We start from the raw sequence: 18107 nt of genomic DNA on the forward strand, positions 1-18107 counted from the left end.
GTTATTCTTTTTTAAACTGTTTATATATATAGACACACACACCCAAAACCTCACCTTCCACACTAGATAGTACTCTTTGTGGAAACAATAAATACTCGCATTACTATATATTTTTTATTAAACAGTCTAGGTTTTATTTTTAGTTGCCTGCCACAACACACCAGCTATATATCAAACTAAAATATAAAAAATACAAAATAAGAAAAATAAGTCTCCTTATTCTATTAGAAAGTCTCCCTTGCTCCTCATTAGCATGGGGCTATAATAGGCAGGCATTTGCTTTCATTCTAATCGCAAGCGGAAATCGGCAACCTAGCAGCTATATAGGCACTGAATCTATAAGCAATGACGCAATATTGTTTTTCATTACTTCTCCAACATGGGTATACTCATCTTCCTCCTTGTAAATGACATCGATGACTCTCGAAAGATTGAGAATGCGTTCAAGCAGAGGCATTGGCACAGCGGTAGGTTTGAGACACTCTTCATTTATATCCTTCCAAGCATTGACGACTTGCATGTGAAACTCTTTATACACTTCTTGTTCCGAGAGACCATATTGCCTTATGTAACATTCAACTCCAGAGGCAGCATGTCCTCTCTCTTGTTCAAACTGAAAAGTATACATAATAAGATTAAAAGAAGCTCAGACCTTTAGTTGTTTATTTCCTCCTCAACAATATTCCGAGCAGTTCATCCATTTCCAAACTATCAAGTTATCCTAACTCCAACAGCTATTACTTTCAATGAATTTCAAACAATCTTTACTTGAATGTTTTTTAACAAATTAAAATAAGCTCATACCTTATGTGATCTTACATCATCTACGAGTCTGCAAATTGTTTCTGAGGCTCTAACAATTTTTGGGCGATTGAACACCCAGTCAAATGCTTGCTCGGTCACCATGTCGCCGGCCATGCCAATGAAAGACACGGTTGCGAGCATGGAATAACCGGTCGTTTCTAGAGCCACCTGCATATATTCTTCCATCGTTGGGATATGATTTTCATGGAACCATTTGGCTTCGTTAAAGTAGGCACGGACTTGAACTTTCTGTTGTGCATACTGGACCGAAAGCAAACACAAATAAAACACAAACAAGCAGATTTACGTGGTTCCCCAAAATCGGGTACGTCCACGGAGGCAGCAGATTGTATATTATTGGAGGAATAATACAAACACTCAACTCAACCCCAATACAATCCTAGAAAACCCAGTGTTTCACTCTAACACTCTGTGTTTCTCTCAAATCTGTATTTTTCACTCTCACGGTTGCACTCACCACACTTCCTCTGCGCTTGACACTTCCTCTCTTGCACTCTCTTTATAGGAGAGATGGAAGCTCTTGGCAGCAGCAGCCCATGTGCAAAACAACAGCAGCCCACGTGCACAATGACAAAAGTCATGGTAGTAGTTGATGGTTGTTGGAGAAAAGGTTGACAATTGCTACAAATCTCCACCTTGGCAAGATTTTTCCATCCAATCCTCGTGATCAATCATTGCTGCCTCCAATGCGCCATATGGCGCTGCACCCTGAAGGTGCTCAACATCGAGAGATGTTGATCAAGTCCAAACAATGTTGGAACTTGATCCCTGAGACACATTTTGTGAGCATGTCAGCTGGATTATCTGCGGTACCAATCTTCTGTAGCAGAATATCCCCTTCATCCACAATTTCTCGAACAAAATGAAAACGAACATCGATGTGCTTGGTGCGGGAATGATGAACCTGATTCTTTGCAAGACAAATAGCACTTTGACTATCACAATGGACAACCACGTGCTCTTGAACAATTCCCAAATCTTCAATCAACCCATGTAACCAAATAGCTTCCTTGAAAGCTTCTGTTACTGCCATGTACTCTGCCTCAGTTGTTGACAAAGCTACTGTTGATTGTAAAGTTGACCTCCAACTTACAGGCCCTTTAGCAAGTGTAAACACATAGCCTGTTGTGGAACGACGCTTGTCTAAGTCACCAGCATAGTCCGAATCCACATAACCAACTAAATTTTGTTCGAGTCTATCATCCCTCTCAAACTTCAAACCAATATCAGTTGTGCCATGAATGTACCGTAGAATCCACTTAACTGCCTGCCAGTGACCCTTTCCCGGATCATGCATATACCTGCTCACCATACTGACAGCATGTGAAATATCTGGTCTCGTACAAACCATTGCATACATTAATGCACCAACTGCATTTGCATACGGAATTTGAGCCATATGTTTGCGCTCTTCCTCTGTGCGTGGAGACATTGAAGCACTTAGCTTAAAATGAGGAGCTAAAGGTGTGCTTACCGGCTTAGTCTTACCATCTACCCCAAATCTCTGTAGAATTTTCTTCAAGTATTGGGTTTGTGTCAAACAGACTGTGCCTTTTCTTCTGTCTCTCTGAATCTCCATGCCAAGAATCTTCTTGGCTTCTCCAAGGTCCTTCATTTCAAACTCAGTTCTCAATTGAGCTTTCAGTCTATCAATATCTCCACCTTGCTCTTTGATGCAATCAACATATCATCCACATATAAGAGCAAATAGATGAAAGAACCATCAAGAAGTCTGCGAAAATATACACAGTTGTCAAACTGACTCTGTGTGTATCCATGTTCTGTCATGAACTTATCAAATCGCTTATACCACTGGCGAGGAGATTGTTTCAAGCCATACAATGACTTCTTCAGTTTACAAGCCCAATTCTCTTTCCCAGTGACCTTAAAACCATCTGGTTGAGACATGTAAATTTCCTCTTCCAAATCTCCATGTAGGAAGGCAGTTTTCACATCAAGTTGGGCTAACTCCAAATCAAATTGTGCAACTAAGGCTAGCAAAATACGAATTGATGAATGCTTAACAACTGGAGAGAATACCTCATTATAATCTATCCCCTCCTTCTGAGCATAGCCTTTTGCTACCAATCTTGCTTTGAATCGGATGTTGTCTTTTCCAAGATTACCTTCCTTCTTGGCATATACCCACTTGCAACCAATTGTCTTCTTTTCCTTAGGGAGTTGTACCAAATCCCAAGTCTGATTCTTGTGGAGAGATTTCATCTCTTCATCCATTGCCTCTTTCCATTTTGCACTTTCTACACTCTGTACTGCTTCTTTGTAGGTGTAGGGGATTCCATCATCAATCACTGGAAGTGCATAAGCCACCATGTCACAATACCGAGCAGGTTTCTTGATAACTCTTTTCGGTTTACTCGTTGCAATGGATTCTTGTTGTGTGGTTGCTGGAGTTGTTGCATCCTCTTCATCTGAACTTTCATCTGAATCTCCTTCAGTAGGGATTGTCTGAACAGTCTTTATAGGGATGATTGAAGTCTCCAACTCCACCTGTTGTGCATCACCAGACTGTTTTTCCTTCTCCTGTGATTTCTCCTGCTGTAACATGCCAGACTCATCAAAAGTGACATCTCTACTCAAAATCACTTTCTTTGATTCAAAACACCAGAGTCTGTAACCTTTTACTCCTCCACTAAAGCCCAAAAATATAGCTTTCTTGGCTCTAGGATCTAGCTTGGACTCAGTAACATGATAATATGCTGAGCAACCAAATATACGCATAGAGTCATAATCATTTGCAGGAGAGCCTGACCATACCTCCAAGGGGGTTCTTCCATTTAATGCTGCTGAAGGTAACCGATTTACAATATGCCGAGCATAGCTTAATGCCTCGCCCCAGAACACTTTGCTTAGTCCCGAATGTGATAGCATACATCGGACTTTCTCCACCAATGTGCGGTTCATGCGTTCTGCTACTCCATTTTGTTGTGGTGTTTTGCGCACAGTAAAATGTCGCTTGATCCCTTCATCCTGGCAAACTTCAAAGAAAGGATCTGAAGTGTACTCACCACCATTATCTGATCGAAGAGTCTTAACTCTCCTTCCCGTTTGAGTCTCCACCATTTTCTTCCATTTCAGAAAGATACCAAGGACCTCATCCTTGTGTTTCATCATGTACACCCATACTCGTCTTGAGAAATCATCAATAAAAGTAACAAACCAACGATTACCTCCAATAGATTCATTCTTTGAAGGTCCCCATACATCTGTGTGAACATAATCGAGAATCCCTTTTGTGTTGTGTACTGCAGTGCCAAACTTGACCCTTGTCTGTTTTCCAAGAACACAATGCTCACAGAACCCATGCTTCCCAGTCTTGGCGCCTTTTAATAGACCTTGCTTGACTAGTCCTTGCAAAGCCTTTTCACCAGCATGCCCTAAGCGCATGTGCCAAAGTCTGGAATTATCTGCTTCAGCATCTTCTAAGCTTTTGGAAACAGCTGCTATACTAGTAACAGTAGATCCATCTAGGAAATATATGTTTCCTATCCTCGTGCCTCTTAAGACAACTAATGCACCACGAATTGCTTTCAGGATTCCACCATGCATGATAATCTTATAACCACTGGATTCTAAGACTCCAAGTGAGAAGAGATTTTTCTTCAAGTCAGGTACATACCGTACCTCTGTCAGTGTCTTGACTACCCCATTATGCATCTTCAGATGGATAGTCCCAATCCCTTTGACCTCAGAAACATTATTATTGCCCATAAACACAACTCCTCCATCGAACTCCTCAAGTCTCGAGAATAAGTGCTTGTTAGGGGACATGTGATAAGAACATGCAGAATCAAGAATCCATTCACCACAATGTTTTTCTGGTGATGAGACCATGAATGCAGAGTCTCGTTCATCTTCTTCTCGTGCAACGTTCACAGTTGGTTCATCTTTTTCCTTATTGCCCTTGATTGGACAATCTTTCTTCCAGTGCCCCTTTTTGTGACAAAAGGCACACTCATCTTTTGCAAGATATCGCCTGTTTGATGATTCTCCTCTAGATTTTGAGCGAGATCTCCCTCGCCCTCGAAATCTTCTAGGGTTTGTTCTGCCTCTAACTGTCAATGCTTCTGACGTTGACTCCTTGTGAACAATCTGGTCCTTCTTCCGGTACTCATTATTCACCAAAGCATTGGACACATCAATGAATTTAATCTTTTCTTTACCATACAGTAAAGTGGTGACGAGATGTTCATATGTGTCAGGCAGTGAATTTAATAACAGCAGAGCTTTATCTTCATCATCAATTTCCACATCTAAATTCTTCAAATCAGCTATCATTTTATTGAAATCATTCAGATGCTCATTCATGGAAGTACCTTTCTTGTGCTGAAAACGGAAGATCCTTTTCTTCAAGTAGAGACGATTCTCTATACTTTTCTTCATAAACTTGTCCTCCAGTGCTTGCCATAATTCCTTTGCAGAGTTTTGTTCTGAAAAGGCGTACTTCTGATCTTTAACAAGACAAAGTCGGATAGAACTGCAAGCTAACCGATTTATCCTCTCCCAACTTTTCTCATCCAAATCCTTCGGTTTATCTTCTAGAGTGAAATCCAAATTCATTTGGACAAGCATATCCATAACTTCACATTTCCACATGCCAAAATTACCTTTCCCGTCAAACTTCTCCACCTCAAATTTGGTATTCGATACCGGGATGTATTGTGGAGGTATACTAGCATTCCCCGCTGATTTTTCTTCTGGAACATCAGCCATTATGACGCCTTTGGATTACAAATGGACTCCCGAAATTGTTAAAACACGCACTTTTATGCTCAAAAGAGCCAAAACAGTAACTTCCGTGTGCTGTTTCACAAAACGGACACCACGGTTGCGTCCGGAACGGTTGAAAATGCTAGGAACAAGCTTGACTCGGCCAAAAACAGGCTACAAAATCACTGAGTTGGCCAAAAAACCAATCTGACCGAGTTGACTCAGGAAAGGAATCTTCTGTCTCTGATAAAGAATATTCTGTCAAAGCCAAGGGAATATTCTGTCACTGCCAAGAGAATATTCTGTCTTTGTTAAAGGAATATGCTCATTCTGTCAAGAGAATATTCTGTCACTGCCAAAGGAATATTCTGTCTCTGTTAGCGGAATATTCTCATTCTATCAAGAGAATATTCTGTCACTGTTTGGTGACGTGGCGGATGACGTGGCAGTCTTCTCAGGCAAGAATTCCGGCAGTCTGGTTTTTCCGGCAGATTTCCGGCGAAACTTCGGCGAGCTCTACAGGGCTCGTTTTAACTCCGATTTCGATGATATTTATATTGCCGGACTCGTATCGACGAGAGGAATCTCCGCAGCTGGTCAAAATCAAGATCTGAGAACTTTGAAAATTCTGCAACTTCGAACCGAGAGCTGAAAAAACGTGTTTTTTTCAGTGTTCTAGCTTCCCAAACGCTCTGATACCAATTTGTTGTGCATACTGGACCGAAAGCAAACACAAATAAAACACAAACAAGCAGATTTACGTGGTTCCCCAAAATCGGGTACGTCCACGGAGGCAGCAGATTGTATATTATTGGAGGAATAATACAAACACTCAACTCAACCCCAATACAATCCTAGAAAACCCAGTGTTTCACTCTAACACTCTGTGTTTCTCTCAAATCTGTATTTTTCACTCTCACGGTTGCACTCACCACACTTCCTCTGCGCTTGACACTTCCTCTCTTGCACTCTCTTTATAGGAGAGATGGAAGCTCTTGGCAGCAGCAGCCCATGTGCAAAACAACAGCAGCCCACGTGCACAATGACAAAAGTCATGGTAGTAGTTGATGGTTGTTGGAGAAAAGGTTGACAATTGCTACACTTTCATCTGTTATACATCGTACATATAAAAATCATTACTAAGTTAAACATATATAATAGAGTGATTTCTACAACATAGTATATTAGTATTTGATTTAAGGAGAGAGTCAAGAGTACTGCTTCTTTTCCAAAGTGGACTCTGTAGGACCATCCCTCCTTCGCCACTTTTTCCTCAATTTCACTATAAACATTCAATAGTGCCTCATAACATATTTTCATGTAATCTGGAAGCTGGTGCATGCTTTTAGTGTCCCACCTGAAAATTAAGTGTCCAGGTTTTTGTAATCACACTGTAACCGTTATTTGTCTCTTAATTAAGCTCTCCTTTTTTAAAAAATAAAATAAAGGAGCCGTTTCCATGCAACAAACCTGTCAATTGCTTCTGCGAAAAGTTCCAGCTCTTCAAGGGTGCCATAAACATCATAGATGTCATCAATAATCGATGTCATGGCTATTACTTTGGTAAGTATTTTCCTCGCGAGGGAGTACTGAGGCTCAAAATATACACCTACTATCCAAAAGAAGCACTCGACCACCCTGTCCCTTGCAAAAGGAAGCCTTCTAGCAAAGTCCAAACCCTTCCACCACCTGAAACAAATAAAATATTGAGCACTATCTGCAGAAGTAAATAGCGTCACAAGTAATCCTCAAAAAAAGAAAAAGAAGAAAAAGGCGCTGATGCACGCATTATAACTTGCTCTCTGCGTCAATATTCATTTTAACATGTCAACGTGCTTTCATTCTAAATCTGGATACAAGTATCACCTAGTTGAGAAATAATTAGGAGGCTTAACCTAATAGGTTAGCCAACCCTTTCTATATATATGAGTAGGGCAATATACAATAGTAAAGGTGGAGATTACCACATAAGAATATGACTACAATATTTCCTATATAATTACATTCTATAATACGCCCCCTCAAGCTGAGGGTGGAGGATCAACCCGAAGCTTGAATTTAAAAGTAGTAAATGAAGCAGCAGGAAGTGGCTTAGTGAAGACATCGGCAAGTTGATCCTGAGAGGAAATAAAACGAATCTGAATCTCCTTCTTCGCAACTCTATCTCGGACAAAATGATAATCAATCTCAATATGTTTTGTGCGAGCATGAAATATAGGGTTTGCGGACAAATACGTGGCACCAAGGTTTGTCACACCAGATAATAGGAGCAGAATGAGTCGGAATCTGAAGATCCGTTAACAAGTACTGAAGCCAGATAACTTCAGCCGTGCCATCGGCTAAGGCTTTGTACTCAGCTTCCGTCGAAGAACGAGCAACAGTGCGTTGCTTACTCGATTTCCATGAAAATTGGCGTCTGACCAAAGAACACAAGATAACCACCTGTAGACTTTCTATCCTCAATACTACCTGCCCAATCTGCATCTGTAAAACCGTGTAAAGCAAAGGAAGAGCTGCGAGTAATATGTAAACCATGTGATGCCGTACCACGGAGATAACGCAAGATGCGTTTCACGGCAGCCCAATGGGATTCTGTAGGAGCATGCATAAATTGACAGACCCGGTTAACAGCAAAGCAAATATCCGGGCGTGTGAAAGTGAGATATTGGAGAGCACCAACAAGTTGCCGAAAACGAGTAGCATCAGAAAACAATGGATCCGGCATAATGGTGGCTTTGGATGCCGAAATAGGAGTATCAACTGGTTTACAGGATAACATACCAGCTCGTGTGAGGATATCAAGTGTATATTTATGTTGACAAAGCATAAGTCCCAGACTAGTACACTGCACTTCAATACCCAAGAAATAATGAACATCACCCAAATCCCGAAGTTTAAATTCAGAGCTCAGTAGCTGAATGAGTCGTTGTAGCAGAGTTCCATTATTACCCGTAAGCAGAATATCATCAACATAAACCAAAAGATAACAAATGTCACTACCAACCGAGAAGATAAACAGTGAGGTATCCACTTTAGAAGCACGAAAACCAATGGATAATAGAAAATCATTCAGACGAGTGTACCAAGCCCGCGGAGCCTGTTTTAACCCATATAGAGATTTATGCAATCGACATACATGACCTGGGAGTGCAGAATCAACAAAACCTGGAGGTTGTTTCATGTAAACCTCTTCATCAAGGACTCCATTTAGAAATGCATTATGAATGTCAAGCTGATGAATTTTCCAACCACTCGAAACTGCAATGGAGAACACTAAGCGGACTGTTGCCTGTTTGATAACAGGACTAAAAGTTTCTGAGTAATCAATACCTTCTTGCTGAGTGAAGCCCCTAGCAACCAGGCGCGCCTTATACCTCTCAATGCTACCATCAGATTTGCGTTTAATTTTGTAGACCCATCGGCTACCAACAACATTCATGGACGGATGAAATGGCACTAAAGTCCATGTTCTGTTTGCGCGTAAGGCCTGAATTTCCTCTCGCATAGCATTATGCCACACCTCATATCTGTTAGCATCAGGAAAAATAAGTGGCTCATGCGAGGGAGGAGAAGATACCCGACTGAAGGAAGCAGCAGAGGTGGCTGCCGTGGTGGTGATCAGCGCTGTCTTGGGCTGTCTCGGACGAAGAACCATGGGGTGTTTAGGAGCAGCGGGACATGGAGTAGCAACACCTGTACCTGGAATGTGCTGAAGAGGATAAGAGGAGAGATCAACACAAAGTTGCAGACCAGGAGGTGAAGCCGGGGAGGTGCGAGGTTGTGCCGCAACTGAATCCTGCAAGTCAGAACCTGTTCCTGCACAATAATCATTGGAAAGACAAGCATGTGGTGATAGTATGGCTGTGTGGGGTGGTGAGGCAGGGTCGGCTAAATCAACGGGCAGGGGAGCAAGCTGGGGGGTTGCGGCAAGGGGCAAAGGTGAGTTGTGTGTTTTGCCGAGTTGGGAAGGAAGAGGCTGAAAACAGGAAGGGGGTTGCAGTGATGGAAGATAGGTAGGTGAAGTGGGGGGAACCGGGGGTGTTGTTACCTGTTCAGACTTTTGAAAAGGAAAGACACATTCATGAAAACGAACATGACGGGAGACATAGACACGACCAGACTCTAAATCAAGACACCGATAACCAAGATGAGACGAGCTATAGCCTAAAAACACACAAGGAGAAGATCGAAAATCTAATTTATGAGCATGATATGGACGTAAAAATGGAAAACAAAGACACCCAAAAGTGCGTAGAAAATTATAATCAGGAGTGCGATGAAACAGACACGCAAAAGGAGATTTATTTTGAAGAACAGGAGTAGGCATGCGATTAATAAGATAGACCGATGATTCCATAGCATAGTTCCAAAAACGCAATGGGGCATTACACTGTCCTAAGAGGGTTAGGCCAGTTTCGACAATATGTCTATGACGACGTTCAACTGTGCCATTTTGTTCATGAGTATGAGGACAAATTAATCGATGATGAATACCAATTGTTTGAAAAAATGTATTTAATTTACGATATTCACCACCCCAATCAGTTTGAACAGATTTAATTTTAAGAGAAAACTGACGCTCAACAAGTGTCTGAAAACGTTGAAACGTGGAAAATACATCAGATTTCGCAACAAGCGAATAATACCAGATATATTTAGTGTGCGCATCAACAAAGATAACAAAATAACGAAAACCATCAGAAGAAAACATTGGAGCAGGACCCCAAACATCACTAAAAATTAATTCAAGTGGGGTAGAAGTTTTGTGACCCGTCGGTCGTAATGACAAACGGGATGACTTGCCTAAAGGACATGCTTGACATTGAGTAAAAGATCGTTTAGACGTACAAATAATTTTATTATCAGAAAACTAACAAATTTAGAATGCGAGGAGTTGGATGACCTAAACGACGATGCCACAAGTCGGCAGTCGCGGAAATGCAAGGAGACCAAAAAGCTTGAGGAACTGACGTAGCCGAGGACTCGGAGAGAACATAAAGACCATCATGACTCCGACCGGAAAGAAGAACTTCCTTGGTGACGAGATCCTTCACATAAAACACAGAATCGTGAAATTCAAATAAACATGATTATCACGACAGAATTTCTGAACAGATAACAACGGTTTGGTAATGTGAGGCACACGAAGAACATTAGTTAATGTAAACAAGCGTTTGGGGAATATAAAGTAGTATGTCCAACATGGGATATGTCAAGGGCCTTACCATCACCAACATGCAAGAAATCATTACCAAGATAAGGAGCAGAATCAGTTAGAGTTGCAAGATCAGGCGTCACATGTTGATTCGCGCCGGTGTCGGGAAACCAAGTCGTTGCAGCAGAATCATTCGCAACAGCAAGGTGAGCAGAGGGCTGCTGTGTGCTGCTGCGAAACTAATAGCATTGAAGAGCTGAATGGCCAGGAGTGGAACATAATTGGCAGCGGACATGTCCAGACCACTGCCCCTGATTTGGCCGAAAATCTGCAGCAGAGGTGCGCCTGTTCTGCCACTGATTTTGCCTCCAATCTGCAGCGGAATGACCTCTGTTTGGGGCCTGAAATCGGTTGGTGTTTGAGCGCCAATTACCTCTAGAATGTCCCCTGTTTCGGCTGTGATTAGTCATGGCATAATAAGCAGAATTCGGAGGTGTTGGCAGCAATGGTGGCTGCTGCGGCAGAGAAGAAGAAGACAGCAATGATGAAGAGGATGAACCGACAGCCATGGAGTGAAAAGAGTTCTTGTGCAGAAACTCATGGGTAAGGAGATGGCTATGAAGATCAGCATACGATAGCGGTTCAGCCTTGGTTATGAGACTAGTTACCAAGTCTTTGAACTCACCGCGAAGTCCACGAAACACATAGAGATTGAAATCTTCAAGGGACATTGGGCGACCAGCAGCAGCCAATTCATCAAATAACGATTTGGCTTGCTGCATATTACATACTAACCGATGCATCACCTTGCCGAAGGTCTTGAAAAGGAGCCATGTAGTTGCATGATCGAGAATTAGATGGAGAGGCAAGTGCCTTCTCAAGCGTGCGCCAAACACAATGTGAAGTAGAACAATCGACGACAAGATGCAGCACATCCACGGAAAGAGAGGAGAGAAGAGCACTCAAAATAAGTTGATCTTGTTGCTTCCAACGAAGAAAAGAGGGGCTGATGGCAGAAGAAGAATCAGCCGAAGCATCAATCATATGAGATGGAGGACACGGCAAGGAGCCGTCAACAAACTGAAAAACACCTTGACCAAGGAGATATGGCTTCATCTGCATTCTCCAATAAAGATAGTTGGTGTTCGTAAGTTTCAACGACACAACATGGTGGGTGTTTGATAGAGGAACCATTGGAGATTGTGTTCCCATAAGAGGCAGAGGAACGGCAGAGCCAGCAGCAGGAAGAGGGCTGGCCGGTGATGATGCATCACCGGTGGAGGGAGAGGTTGGAGCAACGGCGGCAGGAGGAGAGTCCATGGGGGAGAAAATTAGGGCCGGCTGCAAAGAGAGAAAATATTAGGAGGCTCTGATACCAAGTTGAGAAAATAATTAGGAGGCTTAACCTAATAGGTTAGCCAACCCTTTCTATATATATGAGTAGGGCAATATACAATAGTAAAGGTGGAGATTACCACATAAGAATATGACTACAATATTTCCTATATAATTACATTCTATAATACACCTTGTAATTTCTGAAAGCTCTTCTTTATGTAATTCTTGCACGAGGTTGAAATTCAACTTTGCAAGCCTTAGTAAAGTTTTGTTACATGACGGCTCGTCCTGATAGATAGAAATGTAGCGCCTGCTCTCCAGTCTTGGAACGCCCCTTCTGATGGGCTGCTTTAGGGCATGAGAAACTTTTGCTGTTAGTGGACAGTTTGGACTAGTTGCCATGGACTTGAGGTGGATGGTGGTGAAAGCTAGGGCCTCATCAAGAATATCTTCTCCATGCACCGCTAGATGTGCTGCTTCATAGAGACCTAGGATGCCTCGAACATCATTGGATTGGTTGAAATAACCTTTGTCATCTTTGAACTTGTTGAATACATCTGAATTAAATCACCAAAGAAATGGACTTCAAAATTTGTGTGAAGCTTATGTCATGCACATTTCTTATAACAAATGGCCATAAATATACTAATTACCACATGAAACGTTGTAGCCATGTTGTCTTAGGAGTCGAAAACCAAGAGCAGTGTTGTAAAGGTCATCATCTTCCATATCAATACGGTTATTGTAGATATGCTGTAGTGCTTCTTCTATCTCTGTTTCAAAGTGGTATGCCACACCTAGGCGCTGGATTGCATCTATAAGATCCAGCTTTTGTGATGAATTACTAGCCAAGAGTTCCCTCTTAAATTGTTCCCTCAGTTTTTCAATTTCTTGCAATTCAATGGCTTCTTGCACCTGCTTTAGTTACCATATTAAACGCATCATTAGATTTCTCAAAGGGAGAAGAAAATAACAAAGAATCACACACACACACACAGAGTATTGTCCTTTTTGCATGCAATGACCTTGTCTTTGGGGAGACGGGAAATGAATTGATCGCCCCAAATGCTTGGATGATAATTGGCTGTCCGGCGAATAATCTCATTAGCACGAGCTTGAAGAGTCTTGGGTACAACTTCTTGGGAGACTTGGGTAGACATGTTGCTTCTGCAAGGATGTTCGCTAGATGGCAAATTCTTTATCGGTTAAGTAAATAGAGCAGTGAACAACATCTGCAGAGATCAGGTCTATTTATAGGCAGCTGAGGGGGGGTACTTTCGGTGTTTAATTACAAAATTTACGCAAGAGTATATGTAATATTTTACCTCAATTTTCAACACCTTCCGTTTTAATTACTTGTAATTTTATAAACGAAAACCTTGTGTTAAACATGGCTGCTGATGTTGTTGTATGGAAAACATTTTGAATTGCAAAATATCGACCACATATTTTGTTGATATTTTACAATACTGTTGTTGAAAATTTGTTTGTCAATTATGTGAAATGCATGCTGTGATATTTTCAAATGCCACATATTTAGGGTGTGTTTGGTATTGCGGTAGTTTTTGAGGTTGTGGTTTGAAAAAAATTGTTTTATAAAAAGTACTTTTAGTTGAGGTTGGTTTTGAAAAAATAGGTGTTTGGTTAAAACTGTGGTTGAAATTGAGGTCGAAGAAAAAGTAGTTTAATGTGTTTGGTTAAAAAAAATGTTTTTCAAATTGAGGTTATAAAATAATTAAAAAATATATATATTAATATTAATGATTTTAATTTAAATATTGTAAATTTAACTACTGTTATTACATCATGAAATAAATAATATTGATATCAAATATTTTTTATTATTATATTACACTATGTGCAATGTCATCACATACGAAATTTATCCAACAAGGACTATATTTTTCATGGTTTTTTAAGCGCGCAACAACAAAAACTGAATCTTTTATTACGTCATCAAGTGATTTTCTTTTAATTTTTTGAATAGAACACAATTAAAATAAAAATAAAAACTGAATTTTTTTTAACTGGGCCGGACCCGGCAATAACATAATTGGAATTGTGATCAAATTTCACAAATGCTACGTCATTATAATTTTTAAAAAAACAATAAAAATATTTAAACTCATTTTCATGGTTTTTCAAAAAAAAAAAAAACCTGGAAACGTGAACAGTGCGCAGTGGAGCCATGCTCCACTGTTAACAATAATTTGTCAGCATGAGAAGCAGCATTTTGCTGCTTCTCACAACCTGCGGTCCAGCCACTAAAATTAGTGAGCCCTCCCAGCAATCACATTTTTTCTTCTTTTACCAAACACTTGGTAGTGTGGTTGCGGGTGAACCTCACCCGCAACCACACTACCAAACAGCCACTTAATCATGGTTTTCAATTATTTGGGAAATGAAAAGAATATTTCATTAGCAAGGTAAATAAACCATAAAAAAAAATTGTTAAGATATTCAAAACAGAAATTGATAAAATTAAAAAATATTAATTAAGATATTCAATCATACAAAATAAAACTTTCATCCGATTATGTTTACTTAACTTGTTTATTAAAATCAATAAAAAATAAATTCAAAACATAAAAAACTCGTGAATTAAAAGATAAACACAAATGAAATTGACAAATAAACTCATGCCTAAAAAAAATATTATGCAAGGCCAAACACATAAGCAATAGTATTTAAAAATAAATATTTTTTATTTTTAAAAATAAACAGCGTTTGTATAAAACACAAAAAAAAAAAATTCTAAATGAACTAGTATAAGAAATGCAGAGTGATAAGATCATATGAATCAGAATCTCTAACAAATCAAATGTTGAATGAAATCAATAAAAACAAATTAATTACACAAAAAGATCTAAAAAATAAGAGTGAAAAAACATTAATTAAAAGGCAACTAAAATTTTGATTTGATATAGGCGTAGTAGCGAGTCGTAATTTTTCTTTCTTGGAAACAACTTGAGTATACAGACTATTTTGATATATGTTTTTTACTTAATATAAATTATAAGTGTAAATCAAAAAGTTTATTCAAATATCTAATAATCATCTATGTAAATAAATAAAACAAAATTGTTAATAATAACTAAAGAGAAATTGAGAAAAATAAGAGATAAATATAGATTAAGATATTTGATATCGAAAAATAAGACATTTACCTATTTTTGTCCACTAAACTTATTCATTAAATCAATAAAAGATATTAGAAATAAAAATTCATGTTAAACTAAGTGAATAAAATAAAATGAAAAAAATATGCATGGACGAACATACAAGAAATATTATTTCAAAATAACTATTTTTTTGTACAAAACATAACCTACTTGTATAAAGTCAAATAAAAAATAAGCTAAAACTAAACACAAAAACAAAACAACATTTTTTGAAAGAAATTCTTTATCAAAAAACAACTCACAAAACTCATAAAAAAAAATATGAAGTTAACCATCAAACAATTTTTAAAAAATATATATAGAATGATAAAAATCACAAAATATACAAAGGAAAAAAAAAATAATTCATAATCGTATTAACACTTAGAACTTGTGACTCATGTCATTAAATTGGAAGCATTACAAATGAAAAAACCACGAAGTCCAATCCCAAATAAATCAAACACTGAAGGATGTATCTGGGAAAAAAATCAAAACAAAAAAAAATTAATTAAAAAAATAAGGGTGGAAACCAAAATAAAAAATAAATTAGGCATTTTAAAAATTAAATTGCAAGCTTAAATCAAGCAGAAAAAATAATTAATAAAAGGAGAAAAATCAAAAGAATGAAGGCTAAATTGAAAAACAAAAACATAAATTAACTTTTATTTAAGTATGAAATTGAATACTAATAAAACTTTAACAAAAAAAACCAAAGATAAAAACAACAACTCGAAAGAATAAGGACTGAATTGGTAAAAACAATATATGACAAATTATAATTTAAGGACTGAATTGAAAATATAAAATAGTTTTGTAAAGGGGTCAAAAGACAAAAATAAACAATAAAAAACATAAGGATTGAAATTGAAAAACAAAAAATTAGACAAACTTGCACTTTGACCGGAAGAGAGAGAAAAGAAGGGTGCTCACTTCTATTGAGTGCTAAGGTCTTTGACATTATTGAGGACGATACTTGGACTTCTCCATCTTATAGTTCGGAGCTTTAGCCTATTTGAAACTCAATTACTTTTAACTAGGGAGTGCCTTATCGAACCATTATCTCTGCAATAGTCTTTATTCTTTTTTTCATTTGTTTTTCTTTTCTTTCAATTAGTCCTTCAACATTTTATTTCACTTGTTTTTTTTCTCGGATGTTGACCCTCATTATTTTAATTTTTTTATTTATTTATTTTTGTTAATTTATTTTTTCTTTTAATTTTTTCCCTGGGCATTTTATTATATTTTTTTTATTCAATTTTGACCTTTTTATTATATTTTTTATTTAATTTTGGTCTTTATTTTTTTTTAATTTATTTTTTATGTTAAAAAATATGACCTAACCGCTGTGCAATGCCGGCAAAACAAATTTAGTCTCACCTGTAACCCAACCAAAGCTTAAGATATCTCTACCAGTGGGACTAATCAGATGTCAAAATTTTATTTGGTTCATGAATAGATCTAAAGGAGCTTGGATTTTACCCTAAAAAACTACTATAAATTTCTCTTTATATATACATGTGGAATACTCATATATAAGAATCTATAAAATAATTATTAATAATAAAAAGATTTAAACTTTCCAAAATATATAATCTAAATTTTTCTAAATTATTTATCTATAACAATTAGAAACATAATATTCTTTCACCAAACCAGAATTAAAAATTCCTAAATGCATAAAAAATAATAAATCCAAGTATGATAATGATAATAAAATTAACTAATATTATCTTATAAAAAAATATTAAAAATAAATTTGGTAATAAATTTGGATATATACATATAATTGAAAATTTCCCCAAAACAATTATAGATCAATATAACATAATCTTATAAAAAAAAATTTAAATAAATATTAAAGACACAAATATACCATCAAGAAAAAAATGCAACAACATAAAAACTATTTTAAAATCTTCTAATCAAAAAGAAAAATAAATCATATTAATTGCATTGCAAAATAAAAAATCAAAATAAATAGTACAATTATAAAAAGTACCATAAGGGAAACACAATTATAAATGTTAGTTTACATGATTCATTTTTAAAACTACTAGTTATAGCTAGCTAGGTAGGGAGGAAGGCTCAGCCCAATATTACCTTGTACATTGCTATTTACTAGCACATATGCACAGGTTATCCAAGCCAGGTTGCTCAATCCAAGTTGACTCAAAGCAAATTATTAGCATAAGTGAAGGGTAATATTTTGATGTGTTTGTATTAACAACTACATTTTATTTATTGGAAAAGTGACCGACACACAGTAACATGAATGGGAAATTAAAGTTATTTTGTATTATTATTTGAAGATGAGAGATACTGTTGGATTAGTTTGTATGTAAATTAAAACTAATTTTTTTCTTTAAGCAATTTGAAAAATCGATGTAAAAAAAAATTAATAAATTTCATTTTATACTAATCTTAAAATATCATATTGTGTTTGGTATTGTGGTATAAATTATTTTTAAAAAATATATTTAAATAATTTATTTTAGATTTTTAATATTAGCATATTAAAATTATTAAAAAAAACTCAAAAAATATCAATTTGATATTTTTTTTAAGTAAAACTAACTTTTAAAATATCACAAAATAAAGTATAATTGTTTAACAATCGGACTAATCTTCTACAGTTAATTAACGACATTGAAAAAAAGACTCATGTTGATTAGTATTTTCAATTGTCCTAATTTAATCAATCAATCATACTATATATATATATATATATGGATATCGTGCCTCCTGTAACTTGTTGTAGGAAAAATCTGAATAAATTATAGTTTGACTTACATCATCACTCACATCAGTGGTACCCTAATATTGTAGCCATCCTTTCCAACTTGCCAAATTGAATCTTTTTATACAATTTTTGTTCTTGAAGGGGTTGTGTGCTCTTG

At 37.3% G+C, this 18107-nt stretch overlaps 1 protein-coding gene across 1 annotated transcript; it reads right to left on the minus strand.

The window, feature by feature from the left end:
- Positions 1–237: 237 nt before the first annotated feature.
- LOC118051015 (sesquiterpene synthase 2) lies at positions 238–13206 on the minus strand. The gene is made up of 8 exons (XM_035061519.2): positions 13072–13206; positions 12700–12961; positions 12237–12603; positions 7024–7242; positions 6772–6910; positions 2718–2720; positions 805–1053; positions 238–613 (listed from the first exon to the last, which is right to left on the minus strand). Exons 1-8 carry the CDS (start codon positions 13204–13206, stop codon positions 320–322), a joined length of 1668 nt encoding a protein of 555 aa, XP_034917410.1. The 3' UTR covers positions 238–319.
- Positions 13207–18107: the final 4901 nt, after the last annotated feature.

Source organism: Populus alba, chromosome 15 (assembly GCF_005239225.2).
Source record: "Populus alba chromosome 15, ASM523922v2, whole genome shotgun sequence".
NCBI lineage: Eukaryota > Viridiplantae > Streptophyta > Magnoliopsida > Malpighiales > Salicaceae > Populus > Populus alba.

Bases quoted from the DNA above. Each gene is read 5' to 3' on its own strand.
- LOC118051015 (XM_035061519.2), bottom strand. From the start codon at position 13,206: ATGTCTACCCAAGTCTCCCAAGAAGTTGTACCCAAGACTCTTCAAGCT. The intron at 12,962-13,071 runs GTCATTGCATGC...TAACTAAAGCAG, and splicing joins CCCGTCTCCCCAAAGACAAG to GTGCAAGAAGCCATTGAATT. The intron at 614-804 runs GTATGAGCTTAT...TATACTTTTCAG, and splicing joins ATGATGTAAGATCACATAAG to TTTGAACAAGAGAGAGGACA.